The following is a 24,814-nucleotide window of genomic DNA, read 5'->3' as shown; positions in this document are numbered from 1 at the left end:
AACAGAGTAAATAGTATAAAAAAATAGGAGTGTAAATTCAAAACATATATGGAGAGATTATCATTTTGGGGGATTAAAGCTAAACAGAGTCATGATTACAATGGGACTGAAGCAAACTGACTAGGTAACTAGCAGTGTTCTTTAGCATGATCTGATTTTATTTGAAAAAGAAATTAACCAGGGAAGTCTCACTGACTTTACCGCAACGTTGAAGTTCTGCATCACTGAGGTCTTTACCTTGTTCAAGCTGCGTGCAGCGCTGTCTTTTCCGCCGGGGGTCAAGTTCCGCAGTTGTACGTCCAGGAGGCCTACCAGCTGATCCATGGCACGGACAGAGTAGGTGATGTCTCCAGCATTCAAATGATTCCTTGTTTGTTCAGCCAGCTCTCTAGCAATGTTGGCAGCTGTCTCCCCAGATTTCAACTGCAATTATGAAAACAGAGTAAGAAGGAAAACCATCTTAAGTAATTTTATTGGTCTCCGTGGATAACTGTTTTGCATATAAGTATAATCATTGAGCCAAGAAATAGTTATGAAACTCCATCTTTGTCTGGAATACATTCTCCGAGTTTTCCTGTTAATCCATTTTTCTCTACAGTACCTGATTTGAAATTCATGTTTTCATGAAGCTCCTCCTGAGGAATCTAACTTCAAAAACTTGTCCGTACCTTAATTATCCATTTGGGTAGCTAAGTCTATTTGCCCTATGATTTTTCTAAGTTTCTAAATTGGATGTTGATGAGGTTGCATTATGAATCCCCAACCGTATTCTTAGTTCTCAGAGGCAAGTACAAATTTTCCATTGTGCCTAATTCAGTACTTAGTATACAATGAGTACACATAGCCTGCTAAGTTCTGTGAAAAGTTTATTCTAAATAAAATCTCTGCTTTTCACAGTGGTCTTCACCCCTTACCTACTAAATAGATATTTGCTCCTAATGCACTAGGTAGCAAACTATTGCTGTTTCTAGCATTTTTCCTTTTCTGAAACTGTATGCTGATTTTTCAAGTACATTATACAAGAATGTATCAAATGTCAAAATTCCAAAGATGTTCTAAGAGACAAAGGCTAATCCCATTATCATGTGAAGAAATCTAATGGCTCTGAAGATAGAAATACCTTGCCCTATTATAACTTAAGTATATTATTGTCAGTATTTAGCAGTTATTTTTCTTTGGTTAAGCACGGTCCAATATAGAACTTAGGGTCACAAACAGAAAAGTCCTCTCTTTTCAAAGCAGTCTCCCTGCTCAGAAAGCTATGAAGACCATAACTAAAACTCATCGTCAGGTAGCTCATCACCATCTACTCAGGGATGTTCAACAAATGTGTGTAGTAGGACTGAATATTAAAGAAATGAGTACATTGGAGTGATTTGAACATCAACATTGTTAATCACCGTATCCTCAAGTGCACAGAAAAATCTCATTCAAAACATTACAACATTGAGTAACACTAAGGGTTAGCAAGGATTTGTGGAAATGTGCATCTCCCTCAGAAACCACTAGTGAATATTGGCACAGCCCATGTAGAGCAAACAGCAGTTAATGTGTTTATTATACTTTATGTAACATATATAAAAATAAGTTTAATGTTTTTATAGAATCATTATTGTTTTAGTTTGTTAATCATTGTGGTCTTGTGTAAGTTGTCTTATTATCATTGATGTTGTTGTTCTTGTTATTAGTACATTGTTTTCTCTGTGGGTCACCACATAACACTGCACCGACTTTCATCTCATCTAACAGGGAACATTATGAAAAGCAAATTATTTATCAAACAGAGAAAAAAGAGAAATAATAGCACTGGTATTTTCATAATCTAATTTCATTTTTTTTCCTGAATAGATGTACAGACATAGCTTTTATTAATTATTAAAATACCAGATAGAACATAATAAGCTGGAAAATAAGGCCTATGTAATTTCTTTATGTAAAATGTTAGACTTTTTTTTATATATACAGTAAGGAAAAATTGGAAAATGTAGATATCCAATAAGTTAAAATATAATTGTTCTCAATGTAAAAGATGATGCTGCTGACTATATATATATATATATATTCCAATAGCAGATAAAAATAGTGAGTCAAATATGAAAATCACTAGTTCATGATCTGAAAAATCATAGATACAAGTTAGCATTCAAGAAGTATTCATTTATGAAGAATAAACCTCAGTAACTTTGCAAAAGAACTCTTAAACTCAATATGCACCAACAAGAAAGTTGTGAAACATATCCCTAAAGTATAAATTAGTTGTAAAAATGTTTATAGTAAAAAATACGAGAAGCATGTTTTTAAAGTAAAATAAAAATCATGTAACCATTCGGATCCCATTTTTCTCTTACAACTGAAGAAACCATAGTAAAAATCTTTCATTCACTCTAATCATTTGGGCACTTGTTATTCCTTGAGTAAATAAAAACAAATGTTATGCAGCTTTTGCACTCAGGAAGCTCACACTCTACCAGTCAGGGTTGGGGTAGAGCACGAAGAGGGTAAAGACATAATATTAATTCAATAATGCCATTTTTAATAACAGGAATGTATATGAGGCATTATGGAAATATAGCACAGGGGTAATGAACACCTGGAAATGGGGTGGAAATGCAACAGCAAATAACAGCCAGTGAAGCCTTAGAGGAAGCTGAAGGTGACCAAGTAAGATGGAGTATTTTTCTGGGCCAGTGGAGAGGAAACCAGGAAGAAGCTAGATAAAAAGTAAACTCTAGAATAACCATGGTTTGGGAAGACAGGCTTTCCCAAACCGAAAACATGGTTTGGGAAAGATACATTTATTTTTACCTTCAGAATTCCATATTGATATCTACGTAGCATAAGTTGTATATGTATATAGTAAATATATATTATACAAATTTTTAAAAATAGTATGAATATCTCTTTTTCTACCTTTAATTTCAACAATTATTTATTTGTCTATATGTTCAGTTGCTTTTTAACCAAATTTGAATTTCTAATAGAATTGTGCTATCCGTAATTTCAATGGGATACAAAATAGTTCCCAATAACAGAAGGAGCTTACACACCAGCACGGGAAAGTGCTGTTAATAAACTGACTACAGAAGTATTTAATTCCAACTTTATGTAGTGCGATACAGAACCCTCGCTTAAGGGCATTTTAACCTGGTGTATGAAGTCAGGGAATAAGTTAAGAAATGCCTCTCTAAGGAAAGAAGAAACTGGGTTGGGATGAGGGTGGGGGTCTCCAGGTAGAGAGAAAAGCTTTGGTGGGGGGGGCACTGTAACAGGTTTAAGCAGCTGGGGAGCTGAGCAAGGAGAGGATTAAACATCCCCTTTTGGAAGCCATTATGAAGATTTTGAGAACTGTGCCAAGATCCGGGTAAGGTACTAAAGTGTCTGACTAGGAGTGGTCCAATCAGATTGGCATTTGAAATAACACTCAGGAGAAAGTTAGAGCAGCTATTTTCAACCAGCTTGCTGTGGCACACTGGTGTGCCACAGAGATTTTTAAACATGCAATACTTGACTATTTAGTCAGGGGCACCGACCTCTTTTTCCTTAGATGATCAAATAAAAAAAAAATGACAACAGCCAACACAACAATAGCTGTCCAGTGTAAATGATTCAAGTTTGTACCTATTATTTTTTGTCAGACTGGCAGAAAATATAGTACATGTTTTGGTGAGTTGCAGAATTTTAGTAACTAATGTGTGTCACGACATGAAAGGGCTGACATCGCTGAGTCAGAGGGTTTAGGAAGCGAATGAAAGGAGGCCTGCTCTGAGGACAGGGGGGCAGCAGCTGCTGTGGATCAGGGTGGCAGCAGTGAAAAGGGGCCTGACAGGGAGAGGCCACAAGTTCATGGACAGGCACACCGTCTGACATGGAATGGGAAAGGAAGGTAGGCACCACGAGCCATGCCCAGGCTTCTTGTTTCCACGAGTTAGTGGTGTGCCCTAAACGGGATTCTCCCACAGCCACTGAGACCTCAACATTCATGGCTCCGTTAAAGGTTGCCTTTCTAGACCAGGCCTTCACTGACCATATTCTTTCCATTGGCATCCCAAAGCTACTCTACTGTCTTTCTCAGGCAGTGCCATTCCTTTTTATCCCCACTGTTATCGAGGACACTTATCTTATTTCCATGGAAAAATATACACATATCTTTAATCTCCTTCTGAAGCAGGGTGCAGCCAAGAGGAGGGCCCCAAGAAGGGATTTGTAATGGGGTCCAGGACTCAGGGTGTCCAGGAAATATTAGAAAAATGTATGTAGGATGTCTTCACCCCCACAGGCCTGAGCCAAGGGGGATGGGACACATGGAACAGGGCCATTCAGAGCTATTTTGGGTAGCAAGAGCTTTGCAGCTAACCCCTGGCTCAGTCATTTAACATATCTATAACCTTTAACTGGTTTCATGGATGTGTTAAGTAGCTGTGGCCATGCTTTGAGCCAGGGGGATGGGACCAAATTCCACCCAGGATGGGACTGGGAAGTAACTCCCCCTGGTTACAGGGCCTGTGTGAGAGCTTGGAGATGATTGGCTCCATGCCATGGGGCCACACCTGCCCAGACTTACTATGGCAGCCCAGTAAAGCTGGAAGAAGACAGGGATGCTGGCAGGTGTAACTGACTGTAGGAGGAGTCAGAAATGGGGCTGAAAAGGAAGATGGGCACTGGGATTTAAACCTAGGCCCGGCAGCCATAGAAAAAGAAGAGACCACGCGGCTCCAAAAGTAGTAGGGAGGACCACAAGGTTTTGGGGGAGAAAGAAGAGACCATGCGGCTCTGAAGGAAGGAGTGAACCACGAGGCTCTGAAGCAAGTAGACAGATAGAGGTCCATGTGGTTCTGAAGTGGGGAAAAGGACCACGCGGTTCTGAAGGAGAGTAAAGAGGACCACGAGGTGTTGGAGTGCTTCTTCTTGCCACGCGGCTTAGGCAGCAGGAGAGACTTTGCAGCCATAGAGAAAGGGGAGAGAGGACTCTTGCTGCCGGGCCATGAGAAGGTGCCACATGGCTTTGGATTAACTGGAGATCGCAGCAGCCACACAGCGGATGGTGCCGGGAGCCTGAATCACGGACTTCTACATCTTTTCCTGAGACACAGTACCCTGGACTGGGCACAGGGAGAGGGAAGGACTGTGCATCTGTGGGTATTCTAGAGGACTTTAGTATCTTATTGAAGACATTAGGTCATTATTCTAAGTTTGTGTAACTTTTAAATAAACAATTCCTTTCCTTTTCACCAGTCTCTGGCATTGAGAGACATCTTTCCTCTGGCGGCGGGCATTGCGAACCTAGCAGGTGGGCATGGGGGGAAGGAACCTCCAGAGACAGAAAGGCGGAATCCTTTCTGTAATAATTTATCGTGAAGGAACCACCCCCCCCCTCCCGCTCTGTAACACTTCTAGTCTTCTATGCAGAGGCAAGATTGAAATAAAGTTATCCTACATTTCCTAGCTAGCAGACCTTGTTAAAATGTCTACCTCTAATATTTCTTTTGCTAAATTCTACTAAAATCATTTCTGAGAATAAGCATATGCACACTGAGAAATTGTATGAGTTTTCTGAGGGTGATTAAATTAATGCTTATATTGAAATGGGATTATAGCTAGGACTCAAATAGGTGAGGGGGAAACCCTGTAGCTTTACTTAATGAAAATAATTATGACAGAGATGGATATTATTTACATTTCATCTTTAGACAAAAGTCAAAACAATTTTCTTTGACATAAACTTGACACTTGATGAGATTTATCATATCCAACATTAATGTGGTTTCAAAATAATTCATGAAGAATTTACTCCTAGTGTTTAAGTGTGTGGCTACTATTTCACTCAAAGATCTACCTGTTTTGCTATAAATCTGAGTCATGTAGATATGTAAACACTCAAATGGTTCTTTCTTACATCTCAAAGAAGGTTAAAATATTTCTAAAGTCTTGAAAAACCCACCAAGTTTTGATAACATTAAGACGTAATTTACTTTCATATCATATTGAGAAAGAATGGAGGAATTAAAATCTAGGTAACAGGATTGAACCTAGTCTTCCAGGGCAAGTAACTGGCTTACTTTATATTGTAAAATAGCAATAATATTTTCTAGATCTACACATTTTTTTTTAATTGCAGGAAGAACCCTACTTCCCTCAGAATTTGTCAGTATCTTATGTACAAACAAAAGAGACCCTTTGGTATGCTAGAAATAGAAAGACTATTTCTCAGTGACAATTCAGGCATTTCTGTCCCATACAATAGTTGGACCAAGTAATGAAGTAGGAAGTACACCTCTCTTTACATGCAAATAAATATGGAAGCTATCCAAAACTGTAATCTCACAGAATTTTAAATTGAAAAAGAGTAGAGAAATTTTAAGGTGCAATGAACTCTTTAAACATATGCAAACCAGAAAATATAAACCTTTTTTGAAAATATGACTAAGCAAGAGACCAAGCTGAAGCTGGAGACCATCATTTTGGTGAGCGGTCACTAAGAAAGGTGAGAAACTAGGATATTTTGTCACGTATGTTTGAGAAGACAGAGCTCTGGATCAATTTGTTGGCTTTCAATTAAAACTCAAAATATTTGTAAAACATTAATATGGAGATGTAGCTATCTTTCCATCCAGCCATTTATTTTTATCTGCCTTTCCTTCTATCTATCCTTCCATCTGTCTATCCACTCCCCCACCAGCTTTTCTCCCTCTCTCCCCCTCCTTCCCTCTATTGTTGCTGAGGTAAAGGTCCCTTTGTGTACATGTTTTGCCTTTCCCTTTCTGTATAAATTATGCTTTTAATTTAATTTCATCACTCTGAAATATTCTGGCTAGTTTGTTTATAGTAAGTTTCTTCATGATGTTCTGATTTTTAAAGGCTTACGTTTTTCTCTAGTAAAATGTAATCTACTCTCTATTACCACATGAAATTTAATTTATAATGCCAACCACTACAAAAGTGGCTTGAATTCATTTGTGAGTCAGAAGCCATCAAGATTCTTTGCCTGTTTTCTCCCCCTGGCTTGACTACAGGGGGAAAATCATAACTCATTTCTTAGCAAAAATGAAAATATAAAGCTTGCTCTTCCTCACTAAAGTAAGAATCCTGATCCATTTATCGGAGTATGCTTCCTGTCTACAATGCCTGACATACATGAGTAAATATTATCAATAATGAAATGATCTTCCCATAGTAAAGAGGCAGACTATGACCCAGAGCTGTTCTTTCCTTTAAATTCCTCAGGACTATTATGAAGCCAGAAGGAGGTGCCTCACACTCCAGGGTACCTTCGCCCACAATCCCTTGCGGAGTGAAAACTGAATAAACTGTTTCAAGAAGAGAATGGTCCTCTCCTTTCTTTTTTCATCTGTGCTTTCATGGGGGTAAAAAGCATTCCTTCACTTTAAAAGTCTGAAGTTCACAGAACTACAGTGGAGGAAAGAGGGGAAGAATGAGTCATTGAAGATTCCTATTTTGCTTTAATTTTCCAACATGGCATTAAAAAATCCATTAGACAAAAGGGCTGGGGAAGCCAGAGCAGAAGACAGGGGCTAGGACAAGGGAAAGGAAGGAGGGAAGGTGGGTGAATGAATAGGGAAAGGCAAGAGACGGGGATGGAAAGAGAGGCAGGGTATGAGAACAGGAGCTAAAAACAGAGACACACTGGGTATTTTCCTTTTGCTAGTTCAAGGCCACTTCCTATCCTCCTCCATCAGGTTCTTTGCCTTACCAGGTGGACTTACATGTACTTTATTAAGAGTGCCCCTCTTCTCTAGCTTCCCTTTGGGTTTGGCCAATGGGGAGGCTGGGAAGGTAAATGAGCACGGGGGGAAGTGAGGTCAGGGATTTAGTTCCCTAGATCTGTTTTTGAAATGTTTCTGGAGGAGAGGCTCTATCTCTTGTCTATACATCTTCTTTCCGCTCAAGGACACCCTGATTCCAATTTTCAGTCAGTCCTTGGATCCAGCAGCCACAGGCCTGAGTTTGGGAACAGCTGTGCTCCTATTACTAGCTCTGGGTTCCTGATCTGTCTCTTGCAATTCTGCTTTGCTCCCCGAATTCCGCTGTAAACAACCCTCCTCCAGTGTTCTATCCACTTGCTGGGGCTCTGGCACTGAGGGAGGAAATGAGCAGATGTATGGATTTGGAGGAGGCTGCTTTTGGGAAGAGGGAGAGAAAATACAGACATGTATCTTTGTGAACACTGCGTACGAATTCTCTTTTGGAAAGAAATCTGTGGAAATTTATAGAAATTTACGAGTAGCCTACTGTGTTTAGTGGTAGGAGGGAACACCAGGTACAGGGGTGGAAAGAAGTGAAAGAGACTAGGTATGTGATATAAAGGCAGTCATAATCTATTCCCAATTAGCCAGAGTGGGGGCTGTGCATGAAGTCTTGGTAAAGGCAGACCCAACTAAAACACCAGCTCCAACACTGACCTCGAGTTAGTTACATAAACCAATCAGCTTTGCTCTAAAGCTACTTTTGAAGATTTTGTAAATTTAAGTAATCAACCTAAGGTATTATCATAAGTTCCAATTGCCTAAATTCTATAACCTTAATAAAATTAAAAGAGCATATTTTTGTCGCTGTACAGGATTAAACAGAATGCTCAGGAAGAATGGAACATGTTTGTTAGAAAACAAAAGCACCCCATCCATAAATCACATGGACAACAACAGCTGTCTGGTCTTTGCAAGGAATTATCTCTTTTGTCATAAGATTAGCAGGTCTGCAGAGGAAAGAAAAGAATTAAGCATCATTAAAGTCGCCCAGTAATTTCTGCAATAAAATAGTCCAACCATATTCAGGAATTGTCATGAAAACCACTCAGCGTTCTAGGTGAATTATTACTGAATTAATATTAACCCCTGGGCTAAGTATGTAGGGAGTATTTCTTAAAAGACAGTAATGTATGGGGCTACTGATCTCTTAATCTGATCACATCTAGCAAGAGTTATTTGCCCTGGGGTCTGAGCTACATTGTAATAAAAATCAAAGGACATAAAAACTGTGGCAGGAACAGTGCTGAAATTGGAGAAGATCATTATGAATAGCAACAAGTATGGAGATGCATATGTAAGAGGGTAACTAGAGTTAATATAACCACTGTTCTTCCATGATTTAGGGTAAATAGATAGTTACGGCTCATCTGCTAAATGATCTACTGGGTAGATATTTATGGATTATTATACAGTATATTATTGAGGATCAGCCTAGTTAAAAACAAATAGAGGAAAGAGCAAATGGCACAGACAGGCTTTTAGTAAGGCCATCATTTGTAATATTTCTCAGGAAAAGTCTCTTTCAGAAATTCCGTAGCATAGCTAATGTGCCATAGAAGGACTCTCCATTTTGGGAGTGAATAAATCCACACAAATTGCTATAATAAAGATTCATCCCACAGCCCTTTTGGCATAAATGCACATCTGGTCTGTGTTTGTAATGAAATCAATTCGAAGCCCCACAGTGCATTAATAATAAAAATGTTCAACATATTGCAACCAAATAAGCCCTGCAAATTTGAGTCTGCAAAATTCTGTCACACATGTGTATACTTTTAACACTGATAAATGATTAGGTTACAGGACATTTATCAAATGGCTTAAGATTCCAAAGGCAGACATTTTTACTGTAATTATTATCTCCACAGGGAAGTCTCTATGTATGTGTGCTAGAAACTTTTGCATGCTTGATTTATAATATCTCTTGGACTTTTTTAATATCTATAGTTCACAATACCAAATAACTTTTATCAATAATAAAAATTACTGTGAGTAATACTGCCTGGCTTAGATGAAGTTCACAAATTTGCACTTTAAGAACAACAAAATTTCAGAATTAGCTCATAGAATATCAGAGGTTGTCATTAAACCATAAATTAAATTAAAAGGAGGGAATTTTTACACATTAAAAAAAAAAAACCTTGACTACTTTGTTTGTAGCCATGACGATCAATAGCACGGGCCCAGGTTTAGCAAACCGTTTCAGTCAGTGGCATGACTTACCTTCTGCGTGATGTGGTTGACCCAGGGAGAGGAACAGTTGCTCAGATCTGGTCCCTGGGGGTCCCAGATTCCATCAGGAGCCAGGCACAGATAAGTTGATACACCTAAAATAATGAGAGAAATAGGTCTTTGATATTCAAACCATTTTTCTTACAAGGCCTTTTTATCCATGCTATGCTTTAATACGAGCAAAGGTAAAAATGAGATCATTAAACTGAGATAATGCCTATTTTAACACCATGCACAGCAACTGGCTGTGGAGAAATGTAATACAACAAACTAAAACACTCAATGTTTTTAAAGCCCTCGCTGGCAACTATGCTGGGTACAGGGAATCGCTTAATGAACTAGATGGCCGTGGTGCCTGTCTTCACGGGCTGCTTGCTTGAGTTTTCAGAGGCAAGGGAGCGAGTCTTGTAGCAGTTTGCAGGCTTTTCAGGAGAGCAATGTGGGAAAGGGCATTTGCTACGGAGGAACAACATGTTGTGTTTGGGCAACTTCAAGTGTTTTGAACTGAGGTTTACTGGACAGGAGGGCTGCTTAATGGAGTTGGAAAGGCAGGTAAAGACAGATCCTAAACTCCCCTGTCTGTCTTCTGGGTGTGCTGGGAAATCAGTGAAGATCACGAGGCAGGTGAGAGAACTGAGCTAGTTAACAGAAGGGTAACTGTGGCGGCCTCATGGAGGATGACTTGAGGGAGAGATGTGGAGGTTGTGGGAAGCTGGGCAGTGGTCCCAGTGGGAAGCAGTCTGGACCTGAGCAACAGCACAGCGGAAGGGACCTGGAAAGGCAAAAATGAGGCCCCAGTTTATGAACAGTCTTGTGGGGGTGGAGGCCTCTGAAGGCTTCCTTTAATTCTCTTCCTCAGTTTTCATAGAAAAATAATGATTTATCTCTGAGGGCAAAGTGCTTTCAAATAAAGTTACTTCACTAACTCTGACAACAAACATCAGAAGTAGGGAGCTGTAATAACATCAGTGAGGAAGGAACTGAGGCCCAGAACTAAGGGGACAGTGCAAAGAGTGAAGGTTTCAAACTGTTTCCTGATTGTATTACCACAGAAAACTTTACCACTACACATGGCCTCCCTTCACAAAGGAAAGGTAGATTTCTGAATAGTTTTAAACACTCTGCTGAAAAAACTATAAACATGCACCTTTGTAATAGCCAATATGCCTCTGCTCTTCCCACCAGTTCATATACGATGGCATTCAGAATGATGTATCCACTTTGGAACTTCTCTAAGAGACACCTGCTTCCTTAAAGTAACCAAATCAATAACAGTCAAAGATACAGTGTCTAAGAATGCTGCTCCAGTGACATGTATTGTGCATTTGTTTTATTTACATACATGGAATAATGCAAATTTTATTCATTGTACTAAGAAAAGTTTCTTGAGGATCAATGCATGTACCAATAAGAAAATCAGACTATTTCTGGTTTAAAAATTGCATGCAAAATATGATTACCAATTGAGGATATTATGAACCATATCAGTGAAAAAGAAGGAGTGAAGAGCTAGTTAGTTCTTAAATATCCCTTGGAGAAAATGCAGGATGACTCTCTGTAGTGAATGTTGAGTAAGCAGGACTCTGGCTTCTGCCTGCATGAAGTCTGACAATGTAAAGAGCTTTTGACTATTCAAGGGCAGCTACAATGACTGGTAAAAAGAATAGTCAAACTATTTTGTTAAAAATAGTTTAACAAAATCAAATCTATTTTGTTAAAATTTAGTTAGATTCAATGTTTGTCTTCTAACAGAGAGGCATTCAACTTCACTTTCTGCAATTGATATTTGAGGCCATTAACAGACATGAGCACCACCCCCCAGCACTCCAGAGCTTTCTCTCTAGCTGTTGCATGAAGAGCTATCTCCCTGGAGTAGCCTGAACACTACAGCCTAAGGGTAACTCCATCCAGAGACCCCACACCAAGAGTGAAAAGTGCTGATCTCAACATGTTCCCACCAAATTCTCAGCGGTTGCCTCTATAGAATGTGTTTTCAAATTCTGAAAATACATTGCTTTAAACTGACATTTAGCTGAGTCCAGAATTTAAGTAAATGTGAAGTAACAAAAAGAAAGAAAGAAAGAAGGAAAGGAGAAAGAAGAAAGAAAGAAAGAAGAAAGAAAGAAAGAAAGAAAGAAAGAAAGAAAGAAAGAAAGAAAGAAAGAAAGAAGAAAGAAAGAAGAAAGAAAGAAAGAAAGAAAGAAAGAAAGAAAGAAAGAAAGAAAGAAAGAAAGAAAGAAAGAAAAAAAGAAAGAAAGAAAGAAAGAAAGAAAGAAAAAGAAAAAAGAGTGTCAGAAGAGCAAGCCAAAGTAACAACACACCTTTAGCTTAGCTCTGTAGGACAGACATACCTATAGTTCCTGCGGGACATGGCTGCTTTGCCAACTGTCCTTGGCGGGTCTTAAACCACATGATTTCTCGGGCTTCCACAGCCTCACAGCTCTCTTCCTGAGCTGGGATTTGGGATGATGCTGATGGAAGGTGTGTGATAATGTCTTCAAGCACTTCAACAGCTGGAGATGGGGTGCTGGTACTCCGATTTCTTCTTCCTGACACTGACGGGGTGGTACTCCTGCCTGAGCTCCAAGTTGTGGTCCGAAGGGTGGTACTGGTGGTGGTGCTTCCCATGCCAAGTGGTCCTGTAGTAGAAATTTCTGGAATAAAATTCGAAAGAAAATTCCTACATTGCTTGTTCATAGTAGGACCTCAAAATGTCCTAATACTTTAGACACCATTTTTATTTGCCAGTTCAGTGTCCTAAACATGGGGAAAAAAAGCCAATTCCAAGGTCTCAGAGTGGTGCTTAAGTACCAGGACAGCCATTTAACCCATACCCACCATAGGTTCATGGTTCTTCTCAAATCACAGGAAACAAATTACTCCACAGTTCAGCTCTGCAGTAAGCTTCTTCATGTTTCCTGTCTTTATACAATTACAGGATTATAATTTAAAGCCCCTTCCTTAGAATTTTCAAACTTGGCATAGAAAGGGAGAAAGCATATACAATATTCTCTTTTATAAAGATTTTATGTACTGATTCTTAGAAAGAGGGGAAGGGAAGGAGAAAGAGAAACATCAATCTGTTTTTGCCTCTCACGCGTCCCCTACTGGGGAACTGGCCTGCAACCCAGGCAAGTGCCCTGACTGGGAATCAAACCAGCGACCCTGAAGTTTGCAGGCCTGTACTCAATTTACTGAGCCACACTGGCCAGGGCACAGTATTCTTTCACATTAAATGTAACGTGAATATCTAAAGGTGCAGCAAATAGGGGAGAGGCAAAAAAATCAAAATTAAAAGGCTCCTGGCCTGAAAAGTAACATGCAGTTATAGTGTCCTTAACACAAATTAAAGTAGATTGATGGAGCTACCCTGATCAGAACTGACCCATGGCATCAAAACTTTCAAACTTGACATTTACTAATGTAAAATGTAAGTAGTTTCCAATTAATTAGGTCCATAAATTATTTCCCAAGATTATTTTAAAAAGGGGAACATGTATTTCAGGTTCCACATAAAAGTAGTTATGCACCTTGCTGAGATAGCACAGGTATTTAAACCAATAATGTATTCAAAGGAATGTCCTGCCCATACTATGGAAGTAATCACTGTAGTGAATCATCTTTCTGGAAAAATATATTCATAATCTCATCATAGGAATGCTAGAGTACACACATACCCACACTGCATTCTTCACTATAACATTAGAAACTACTGTAGTATTCCTAACCTCACAGACTGGCAGGAAGTCCTAGGGGCATTGACTCCAGCCAGATTCATAGTAGCTCAGGTTTAAGGAACTGAAAGGAATCTTGTAGTGAGCTTCCTGATGTTTGTTATTCATTGTCTGCTTTCTTTAACCTGTCCTCGACTTGCCTGGGCTATCCCAGAAGAGGTGCCAAATCCTTCACAGTGTATTTGATGTACCTAAAACTTCCAAAACCAGTACAGAGATGGCAGGGGGCAGTGGGAGTGAATTTCCTGCACAATGATTCATTGAAATTGTAGCATTTTCTAAATGATGCTATTTGTTACTTGTCTTCTTGTTCTTCTGTTTCCTTCCCCTTTTCTCAGGGTTCCTCCTCTTTCTCTTGTGTTCCCTCTCTATGTGAATGATAATGTTCATAAATATATTTATTCAAAGTCCACACAAGAAGCAGAATATCTTTGCTCCTCTTCTTCCATAGACAGCATCTGCCTCATTCATTTATTTTGACCTCGCCCCAGTCCCCGTAATCTGCTCAGCTCACTATCATCAATGGATGAAAACAGCAGTTAACCTTGTTTGCTAATGAAAGCAATACCAGAGCAAAATGCCAATACCAGCATTTCAATATCTATATTTGGAAAAGAAAAATTCAGAATTCATAAAATAAAATGACTGACACTATGCACTTAACAATTCAAATATAAAATTTAATATAACATTCTGAATAAATATAATTGAATTCTTAAAATTACATACAGTAAAAATATGAATATAAAAATATTGTATGCTTCAAAGACTTTTAAATGTTTCAAAAAGAAAAATCATACAATTAAGAACATGTAATGACAACTGAAAATGTATTTATACCAAAATTAGTTAATAAAATAAATTAATATTAAATACCCATTATTTTATTGATGTTAATCATTAGCCCTAAAACACATGTGTCAGTGTTGCCGCTGCTGAGATGCAAGCATGGATGCTGTGCAGGTTTTCCAGCTAGTGGAGGAACTCTTTTGACTTCATACTACTTGATGAAGTAGTTGGGCAAGAGTTAAAAGTTAACTGCAAGTATTTTTGCTGTCTCCTTCGATTTAAATAATGTCACATCACATTTGTACTTCGGAAGGGGCCATTGTAAGTAATCTAATTTTTGACAGAGACCCTGAACTTTTCATTGATAATGAGCTACAGTTTTGGTTTCAAACAAAGCATTTCTAGCTCTTCTTTGTCTTATTTTGTTTTATCATGTAAAATAGAGATTTATTGCAGTTAACTATATTATTTAACTAATGCTCAAAATTTAGAAAGTTTATGAACTAGAGTAAAACTATAGAATCCCACATGCAGTGAAAAGATCTGTCAGCCTATTGTCTCCATCACACAAATCATAGATAATTAGCAATGATACCTTATCACAAGATTTTTGTTTTCCGTGACTTTGTACTTGGACAATTTGAAATAGAGCTATCACTAAGCATAGAGTTTATATATATATATGTATATATATATATATATATATACACACACACACATATACAAATACATATGTGTATATATAGAATTTAAAAACATATACACATATACATATATACACATTTATTCCTCATGTATATATATATACACACACACATCATATATATATATACATAATACACATACGATATATATTATTGCCCCAAATTTAAGTACTCTAGGTTTCAGGTTTTAAAGAGTACACTATCACACCAAAATGGATTTAACAACAGCACCACAAAGGAAAAATCAATGTCCTTTATTTTTCTCTAAAGTTAGCTGTCAGACCATTCTCTACCTAGTGCCATAGACATCTGATGTGGTATTAATTGGAATATTTTATTCCCCAGACTAGCATCCTTAAATAGTTTTTCTCTGTTCTCCAAAGGCTGGGCTCTTTTTCTCTGCACCTAAAGCTCTTCCTAAATCTATTTCCCCAGTTCATTTATAATGCTTCTTCATCTTTTAACTCCACACTTAAACCAAATAAAGTTACCAGTAGTTTTCCAAGTGCACCCTCTTCCTTCTGCCTCGGGCTGTTTGAATATGCTGTAGTGTTCTGACTGAATTTCCACCTAGTTAAGCCCTATGTATTCTTTGGGCTTGGATTGCATGCCACTTCCATCAAGGGGCCTTTTCAAAAATACCAAAGTGGGGTTATACAGACACATGTGTTTTGTTCAAGATTATTTCCTGTTAACCTTGTTCCTGATCAAGAGTAAATAAAATCACAGTGAAGACAGGTGCATATCAGGGATGGTCAAGAAAGAAGAGAGGGTCTAGTTGTGAAATTTCACAAAAGAAGGGAAAAGATAGAGGGAAATAGTAAATAGGACAGCTGAAAGTTCCTACAGTTAATACGATGAGTTATTTATTTATTTGTCCTCATCTGAGGATATGGTTTTTTTGTTGTTGTTGATTTTAGAGGGAGATGGGGGAGAGAGAGAGACATCACTGTGATAGAGAAACTTCGATCGGTTGCCTCCCATTAGCACCCCGACTGGAGATCGAACCCACAACCTAGGTGTGTGCCCTGGCCAGGAATCAAACCTGCAAGCCTTTTGGTGCAGGAGACAATGCTCCAACAAACTGAGCCACCAGGCCAAGGCCTGGAGAAGTTATTTTATAAATGCATTTTCTCTACATTAAAAAAAAAAAACACTAGACGACTTAGAGAGAAAATAAACAGGAATGATACTAAGCCCCCTCTTTCTCAAACTGTTTCCATGTTAGAACAACCACATTTAAACTGACTCTTTACAGTCCTCTTATGAAGCACTAACACTGACAAAGAAGATTTTTTAAAAGTTCAATTTGGTGTGGCGTACATTGCAAGCACTTCATTTAATATAGACATACTAATATTAAGCCTCAGGAAGGAACTTATTTCCTTGGAACTGTGCCACAGAGAGATGTCTACAAGCAGGGTTATATCATTCCTTTTGAGTTTAAGCAGAATGAAAGTCAATTTTAAAAGTTGTCCTTGATCCCCATCCTTCCCTTTCCGTTTACTGCTGTGTGAGACTCCCAAGGGCTCTGCTCAATGCCACCTCTCAGCTGCGTCAGTACTAGTGATGTACAAGTTGTCACCAGTGCCCCAGAAAGAACGTGTGCTCTTGCTAGATGCTGCAGATAAAGATCTAGAGTCACTGAAGAGTCGTGGCAACACCTTGGCCGGGCTCCAGCCTACATCATACGCCTTGAGAGTTTGTTTCTCTCTTTTCCAGGGAGGGAGAAGCGATATGACACTTTTCGAATGTATACTCCTATTGAATCTTACTTGGTGACATTTGCTAGTAATGCAATTATATGGTATAAAGTACCCCATGTGCTTGTATATCAAAGAAAGGTCGCTGTGTAAAAGAAAATAAGTTTGAATTACTACTTACATATAAAACCTTATCGAAATTATACAATTTTCTTTATGATTTTGTCATTGTTCTCATACAGATTAGTACTTTCATAAAAGTAACTAAAAAAACTTCAAATAATATTTTCCTTTCATAATTAACCTTGTTTCCAAAAGAAAAATTTAATTATCCTGTCTCCTGAAATGTATTGCCAATGGCTTATTTCATACTTTTATTTTGATTTGTTTTATTTTTTTTCCTTCAGTCTGCCTTGAAAAGAATAAATATCATTTTGAATATATCTACAGGTTATAAGTTTGTGGTGTATACTAATAAAAAGCAGTAAACATAAGCAACATTTCTATAGGGTTTTACCTTTTGCAATGTTTTTGTTTACCTTTATTATCTCATTGAATTCTAAAAAAATGTTCAGAGTAAATGTAACTATGAATTTCTACTATTACAAATGAGAAAATGTAAGTTCAAATGGCAAATGCATCATAATCATACATGCAGTAGGTAAACCACTGTTCCCAGATTCTATGTTCTGTGATTTTCAAAATAAGGCATCAAAATGATATTCTGGTGGGGGGCACTAGCCTGCTGCCTGGAGCAGCTCTCTCTCTGCAGGGCAACCAAATGGGCATGGTGATGCCCTGGCCTTCCCTTTGCTCGCTTAGGGGGAGACAGAAGACTGAGGAAATCTAGGTGGGAATGTGATGCAGTGATCTTGCAGCTTCTCTAACAGTTTCATTTTTGTGTTTTGTCTCATCTGGATGCGGAACTCCTTAAGGCCAAGTCCGACACTGGACTAGACTCTTGGGAGCATGTCACATCAAAAGGCCCTGGTCCCTGCCTTCATAGGGGGAAGACTAGGAAAGTCAGGAGCTGAGGCACAGAGAGACTAATTTTACAAGGTCATACACCAAGATCCTGATTTCACAAGGCATTGCCATTTCCAAAAGGACTTGCCTAAGACATGGAATTTTATACTGCGATTTCTGAAGATGCTCCAAATCCCTTTTCAAACTTTGATCTACAGTTGTGATATCTTTGGACCCTGGTTTGTCCGCTTCACTTCTGAACTACTATTTGAAAATGGTAACAGAGGCTTCAGTGGTGCACTGCAACCGGCTGGCAGGGCTCACAGGTCTGCCTGCTAAATTTTCAGAAAAATTTTAAAATGGGTTAGATGAAGATATTATTACAAAGTAAACTTTATAAATTTACAATTAAAGAAATGATATCAAGGCAAAGAAAGATGACATTCTGAATTATTTCATATATTTTCTGAGTCTTCCATAAAAAAGAGACTGAAGAAAGTAATTCTAATGAAACATTATTACCCTTGAGCAGAAAATATATTTATTATTTGGGATGGACCTTGTTATGGACTTAATTGTTTTCACCCAACATTCCCATGTTGAAGCCCTGACCCATATCTGGCTGTATTTGAACATAGGAACTTTAAAGAGGCAATTAAGATTTAAAGGAGGTCTTAAGGGTGGGACCTGCCCTGAAAGGACTGGGGTCCTTGTAAGAAGAGGAAGAGTTACCATGGACCCATGAACAAAGAAAGATCAGAGTCCCTGGGAGGGCACAGTGAGAAGTCTACTATTCACAAGTCAAGGAGAGGGGCCTCAGGAGAAACCCGCCCTGGCAGCACCTTGACCTTGGACTTTTAGCTGCCAGGACTGTGAGAAATGAATTTCTGTGGTATAAGTCACCTAGTCTGTGGTATTTTGTTGTGGCAGCCTAGCAGGCTAATACAGGCATTTATAAAAATGTACTATTTAAAACAATATACAATACGATAAACTTCACAATAATTGTTTACCCTCTGTTTTTAAGGTGCATGGACTTTCTTCCTGATTCCCTTTTATTATTTTGTTTCATTCCTCTCTAATGTACATACCTCCCTCGTGGTTTTCCCTTTAGGAACCTTTATTTTGTTTTAACTTTCTTCCAAGATACCATATTTTTGCTGATTACAAAAGCAGTTCATTCTCCCCATCCTCCAAGTATTTATTTAATTCCTAGGTCAATTATTCAAGAACTCTTCCCAAGGGCCTGATAGAGGAAATAAGAAAACTGAAACCATAACAACGCTGCAGGTAACTTTCGGCAGCCTGGCCAGCGCTCTGGGTGGAAGACGGAAACTCTGCCGGCCCGTGGACATCAGTTGGTAGCAGCAGATTTGACTGTGCCTGGTTTTGTTTTTAAACATTAATATCACCAATATTAAAATGATACAACTGCTTTCCAAAGACATTTATAGTACTTGGCTTTATGGCCTCTTGAGACAGTGAGAATTCCACATTTTCAGCCATGTGAAAGTATCTCTATTTCTGTAATTTGAGCCATTTATATTTTCTGATTCTCTCACAAGGTATATCCTTACTATAAATAGAGGAAAGTATGTATCTGTTCTAGTCAACCTGACCTTGCAGTGGCCCCACCATGTAAATTTATAAGCTAAAATATAGAATTTGGGGGCATCTTATTAAAATTATCTGAGACATATTTGGCCCTATCATACCAGGAAGTCTGTTGTATGTGTTATATATTTGCCCTCATTTAGTATTCATAATAACCTTTGAATAAGTATTCTTCATTTTGGAGAGGAAGTAAATCAAACTGATTAGTTTTTCCAAGCTTACATAGCTGGCAAATGATAAAATCCCCTTTCCATTAGGACTGTATGCTATAGGTAAAACTTTATGCAAAATTAAATGACAGCAACACCTGTAAAACCTCACGATGAATTTGGAAATTAATCTGTCCCAAACATTGCTCACATATGCTTTTCATGGTATTGGCATGGTCCAGACCCGTTGGTACTCACGGACCACTCAGTATGGACTAGGGACTATTCTGTGCACTTTCTAGGTACTGGTCCATTTAATTCTGACAACAAATTTGTGAGAAGAAACTATTAATTATCCTCATGTTAGAGATGGTAAAACTGAAGTCTCAAGAGATTCAGTAAAGTTTCAAAGGTTAAAAACATAGAAATAACCTAGGCATTGTTACAGAGACTCCCCATTCTTAACCACACTGACTTGCGCGGAATATTGAGAAACTCGGCTTGATCTGCGAGAAAGCAGCCTGCCCACTGCTGATGACAGGGGAGGAATGTTATCCTCTTTGGGCTCATTTCCTTCTGTTCATGGCATTTCTGGTTCTCTAAAAGTAAGGATTCGAGACCAGTTTAGAAAACAGTGCAGAATCCAGAACACTTAATACATTTTTCAGCATATAACCAGGCAATAAATCATCAGCCAACAATACTGGGACATAAAGCTGGCTTTTTTCATACCCATATCATGTATCAGGAAGTATGCTATGCTTTACATACAATTGCGGTATTAGAGAGGTTAAATGAATTTCCTAACTTCACACAGGTTTGAGGTCATTTTTTAAAAATGAATGAACTGTGGCATATATTATTTGCCTATAAGAGAGCTCAGGTCTGAAAATTACAAGATCATTCCATCCATATTTATTAATCAACTACTGTATGTCAGGCATTGCATTGTGAATAAAATGTTGAGTATAGATATCATGTTCCTTGCCTTAGAAAAGCCTTCTCTCAGAGGCTTTATAGAAGTTAATGAAGATAGCAAATAGGGAATAGAAAGAGGAGAAATGTGCTAACCATATTTATTCATTCACTATGTATTTGCTGGTGTTTGCTTTACATTACACTTTGTGCTGGGCATCAGGGATTTGGAAATGAAGCAAAGAGACTCCCTGAAGGAGATTATGGCATACTGTATATTGTGGAAGGTACAGCTATGCCTATGCCTATGTATGTGCCTATGCATCACTTAGAAAAAAATCTCTGCCAATTACACTCTGACATGTCTTCAATAGGTAGGCACATTCCAACTTATGAAATGCTAAAATGTGAAATCATGAGAATCTTCAAATTGATAAAGTACTGTAATAATAACAGAAATTTCTCATTATACAATGAGATAAATACTAATTTAAAAGAGATGTGACTTTGGACAAAAAATACTTCTCTGTGCCTTAGATTTTTTTATTTTTTTCACTAAGCGGACAAACAGGTGTATCTCAGATACTGTGGATTTGGTCCCAGACTACCAGAATAAAGTGAATATCACAATAAAGCCAATCACATTATTTTTTGGTTTTCCAGTGTGTGTAAAAATGTTTTACACTATAATGTAGTCTATTAAGTGTGCAATAGCATTGTATCTAAAGAACAACATACATGACTTAATTTAAAAAATACTTCATTGCTAAACAATGCTAACCATCACCTGAGCCTTGAGCAAGTTGTCATCTTTCTGCTGGTGGAGGGCCTGGCCATGACGTTGAGGCTGTCTGAACAGGGTGTTGGTGGCTGCATGTTGTGGTGACTTCATTAAAATAAAATAACAATGAAGTCTGCTGTACCAGTTGACTGTTCCTTTTGTGAGTGATTTCTCTATAGTAAGTATGGGCTGCTGTTTGATAACATTTTATCCACAGAAGAAATTTCAAAATTGGAGCCAATTCTTTCAAACCCTGCCACTGCTTTATCAACTAAGTTTATGTAATATCTTAAATCTTTTGTTGTCATTTCAACAATCCTCACAGCATCTTCACCAGGAGTTGACTTCAACTCAAGAAACAGCTTTCTTTGCTCCTCTATAGAGAGCAAATCTCCATTTTTTGAAATTTTATCATGGGATTGCCGCAATTCAGTCCCATCTCCAAGCTCCACTTGTAATCCCAGTCCTCCTGCTGCATTTGGTGCGCCCACTGAAGTGGCCCTTGTAATTGCCTTCAAGACCTTTTCCTTTGCAGTCGTCACAACTTGGCTGACTGAGGCAAGAGGCCTAGCTTTAGGCATTTCGGCTTTGACATGCCTTCCTTACTAAGCTTAATCATTCCTGGCTTTTGTTTTAAAGTCAGAGATGTGTGACTCTTCCTTTCACTTGAGCACTTAGAGGCCACTGTAGCATTTTTAATTGGCCTGATTTCAACATGTTGTGTCTCAGGGAACTGAGGCCCAAGGACACAGAGAGAGACATGGGAATGGCTGGTTGGTGAAGCAGTCAGAACACACGAGGCTTCAGGTTAAGTTTGTTGTCTTATATGTGCATAGACAATTATACGTGGTGCTTCAAGACAATTACACTAGTAATATCGAAGATCAATGGTCAACATAACAAATATAGTAATAATGAAAAAGTTTGAAATATTGTGAAAGTTACCGAAATATGACACAGAGGCATGAAGTGAGCAAATGCTGTGGGAAAAATGGCACCAATGTAGGGTTGCCACAAACTTTCAATTGGTAAAAAGTTTCATATCTGAGTTACTTCAATACAAGCAAGTGTAATAAAATGATTATGCCTATAATAATATACATAATTATTTAAAAATGGTGATATGGATTTGAAAGTACTCGGCAAAGTAAGTGACAGAGAATAACATTTTAATAAATGTTTACTATAAGTAATAGTATTGCTATTTATTTCTTAATTCAAGCAAGGAATATTCATTGCTTAGTATGTGCCAACTGCTATTGTAAGTGATGGGGATCAGAAATGAATGAAACAATGACAACAACAGCAAATCCCTGCCCTCATAAAGCTTGCATGTTAGGAGGAGAGCTAACCAATACATACGACAAGAATTAAAATATATTAGATATTAAAAACTGCTAAGGATGACAAGAAGAAGAAATAATGCAGGGAAAGTAACGGGAAGTGTTGGAGCAGGGGGACTGCACGTTTTACAGCGTGTCAGGCATAGTCTAGCTGTTAAGATGACAAGGAAGACCTGCTGGGAGTGGCTGAGTGAGAGATATGAATAACTGGGGGTCATTCCAGGCAGAGGAAACAGCATCTGCAAAGGCTCAGACACAGTGAAGTGGCCAGTGTGGCTGGACCAGAGTGTGTGAGGGAAAAACAGTAGGTATATAATGAGGTCAGAGAAACAGTGGAAGATAGTAGCACATAGGACTTTACAGGTAACAGTGAGGACTTAGGCATTAACTCCATCTGATGTGGGAAGCCACTGGAAAGTTCTGAGCAGAGGAATGAAGTGGTCTGACTTACGTTTAATAGTATCACTTGGCTTGCTGTGTTTAAGAGTGGCTGAATGGGAGAAGAAAAGTAGAGAGGGCGATGATCTATTCGACTACACACCTGAGGTTGCAGCAGTATTGATGATGACTAGAACGTGATGGGACGCACTCATATAAAAAAGAGCATGGTGATGACCCAGGACTGTCGGCAAGAATTTGAGACTCTAGTTTATTAAATACCAGAAACAGGAGGTGATGGCTTTTGAATGTGAATACTATGATCCTCACTGGCATATGGTGGGTGCTCTGTAATTGTTGGTCAAACTGATATTTTCCTTTTCTTAAAAGCTTTATTTATTTATTTATTCATTCATTCATTCATTCATTCTCAGAGTGGGGGGAGAAAGGGAGAAAGAGAGAGAGAGAAACACCAATGTGTGGTTTTGTCTCATGTGCCCCGGACTGGGGACTGGGCCTGCAATCCAGGCATGTGCCCTGACTGGGAATTGGACCCATGACCCTTTAGTTCACAGGTCAGAACTCAATCCACTGAGTCACACCAGCCAGGGTATCTTCTTTTTTTTTTTTTTAATAAAAGAAGACTTAGAGTCCTTCTTATGTAAATTCTTCTCCAGCTCCCTATCAATTACTGTTAGTTATTTAAAATTGAAACAACCACATAAATATATACTTCAAACAGGAAGTTTTATAAATTTTCTATGAGAATATGCCTAAGGATTCCGGACTTACAAACAGTAAAGTTACATTGGTGTTCTCATTACTGTAAAATTTCTATCGAGTGTTAATTTATGTGAATATCAAGTAAACCCTGGTGGTGAGAAATCAAACAAACAAGTAAAAGGGGAATAAATTCATCTGAATTTCAGTTTACTGATTTCTTGACAACCAGCAGCACATTCAAGAAGGGTAAATAGTTGAATTGTTGTTAGGATTTAGAATAATTTTTTACTCCTAGCTTTGATATTGGGATTTATTCCCCAGTTTTGACATTAATGTTATCCAGTTACTGGAGTTACTGCCTGATACCTGCAGTGACATACGTCTTATTATTTTAAGTTGTGAAGTGTAGTTTACCTCTGAAGATACAGTGATACTGAACTGTAGGGGTTATGGATGATATTTACAATTATGAAGTTAAAATAAAATTTTAAAAATTATTCTCTTTTTGGAAATGAAACACTTAAATTGAACAGTAAAGGAGAAGTCATCACTTAAACTCCTGTTTATTTAAGAACACAGTGTTAGAAACTTTGATCCATTGCGGGTGCTTAAAATATGTATTTGTCCATCCTTGTTACAAATGCAAAGGTTTCTGAGAAACTTATAAAATATAAGGCCCTGTTTTGGGGTAGCCACTGTTATTTGGTTTGTTGTTTATAGTTAGAATCTAGGAGAAAAGGATAATATTATATTTCTTTTAAGTGCCTTAAATATTTCTTAAAAAATAAAAAGAGCTCAAGCACTGATTTTTCCTCAAATAAATCTAAGTGTGACATAAAGAGGAGATCCAATCAGCTGCTAGAGTGGAAATACCAGGTTGCACAAAACAGGGTCCCTCTCCTAAAAGAGCTTATAAGGTGGGTAGGGTTGTCTGATGAGGAGTCGTACAAGCCAAAGTGTGGCTCTTCGCTGGGCCCACCGTCTAACACTGGTGAGGCCACCAAACAAGTTACCAAGTGA

General features: G+C 38.2%; 1 protein-coding gene across 19 annotated transcripts in view; it reads right to left on the bottom strand.

The window, feature by feature from the left end:
* The window catches only part of ADGRL3 (adhesion G protein-coupled receptor L3), a 757,443-nt gene that overhangs the window by 143,531 nt on the left and 589,098 nt on the right, over window positions 1-24,814 (bottom strand). For 14 of the 19 annotated variants that reach the window (XM_053922390.2, XM_045185777.3, XM_053922389.2 and 11 more), the window contains 3 exons: window positions 12,347-12,649; window positions 9,987-10,090; window positions 238-423 (listed from right to left, as the gene is read on the bottom strand). In XM_053922390.2, coding sequence (XP_053778365.1) covers window positions 238-423; window positions 9,987-10,090; window positions 12,347-12,649 — 593 coding nt within the window. The remainder of the gene's footprint in view (window positions 1-237; window positions 424-9,986; window positions 10,091-12,346; window positions 12,650-24,814) is intronic. The other 5 variants (XM_053922391.2, XM_053922399.2, XM_053922394.2 and 2 more) reach the window with 1 other exon arrangement.

Source organism: Desmodus rotundus, chromosome 4 (assembly GCF_022682495.2).
Source record: "Desmodus rotundus isolate HL8 chromosome 4, HLdesRot8A.1, whole genome shotgun sequence".
Lineage (NCBI taxonomy): Eukaryota > Metazoa > Chordata > Mammalia > Chiroptera > Phyllostomidae > Desmodus > Desmodus rotundus.
The sequence above is the reverse complement of the archived record's forward strand: the minus strand, read 5'-3'. Positions and strand labels throughout refer to the sequence as shown.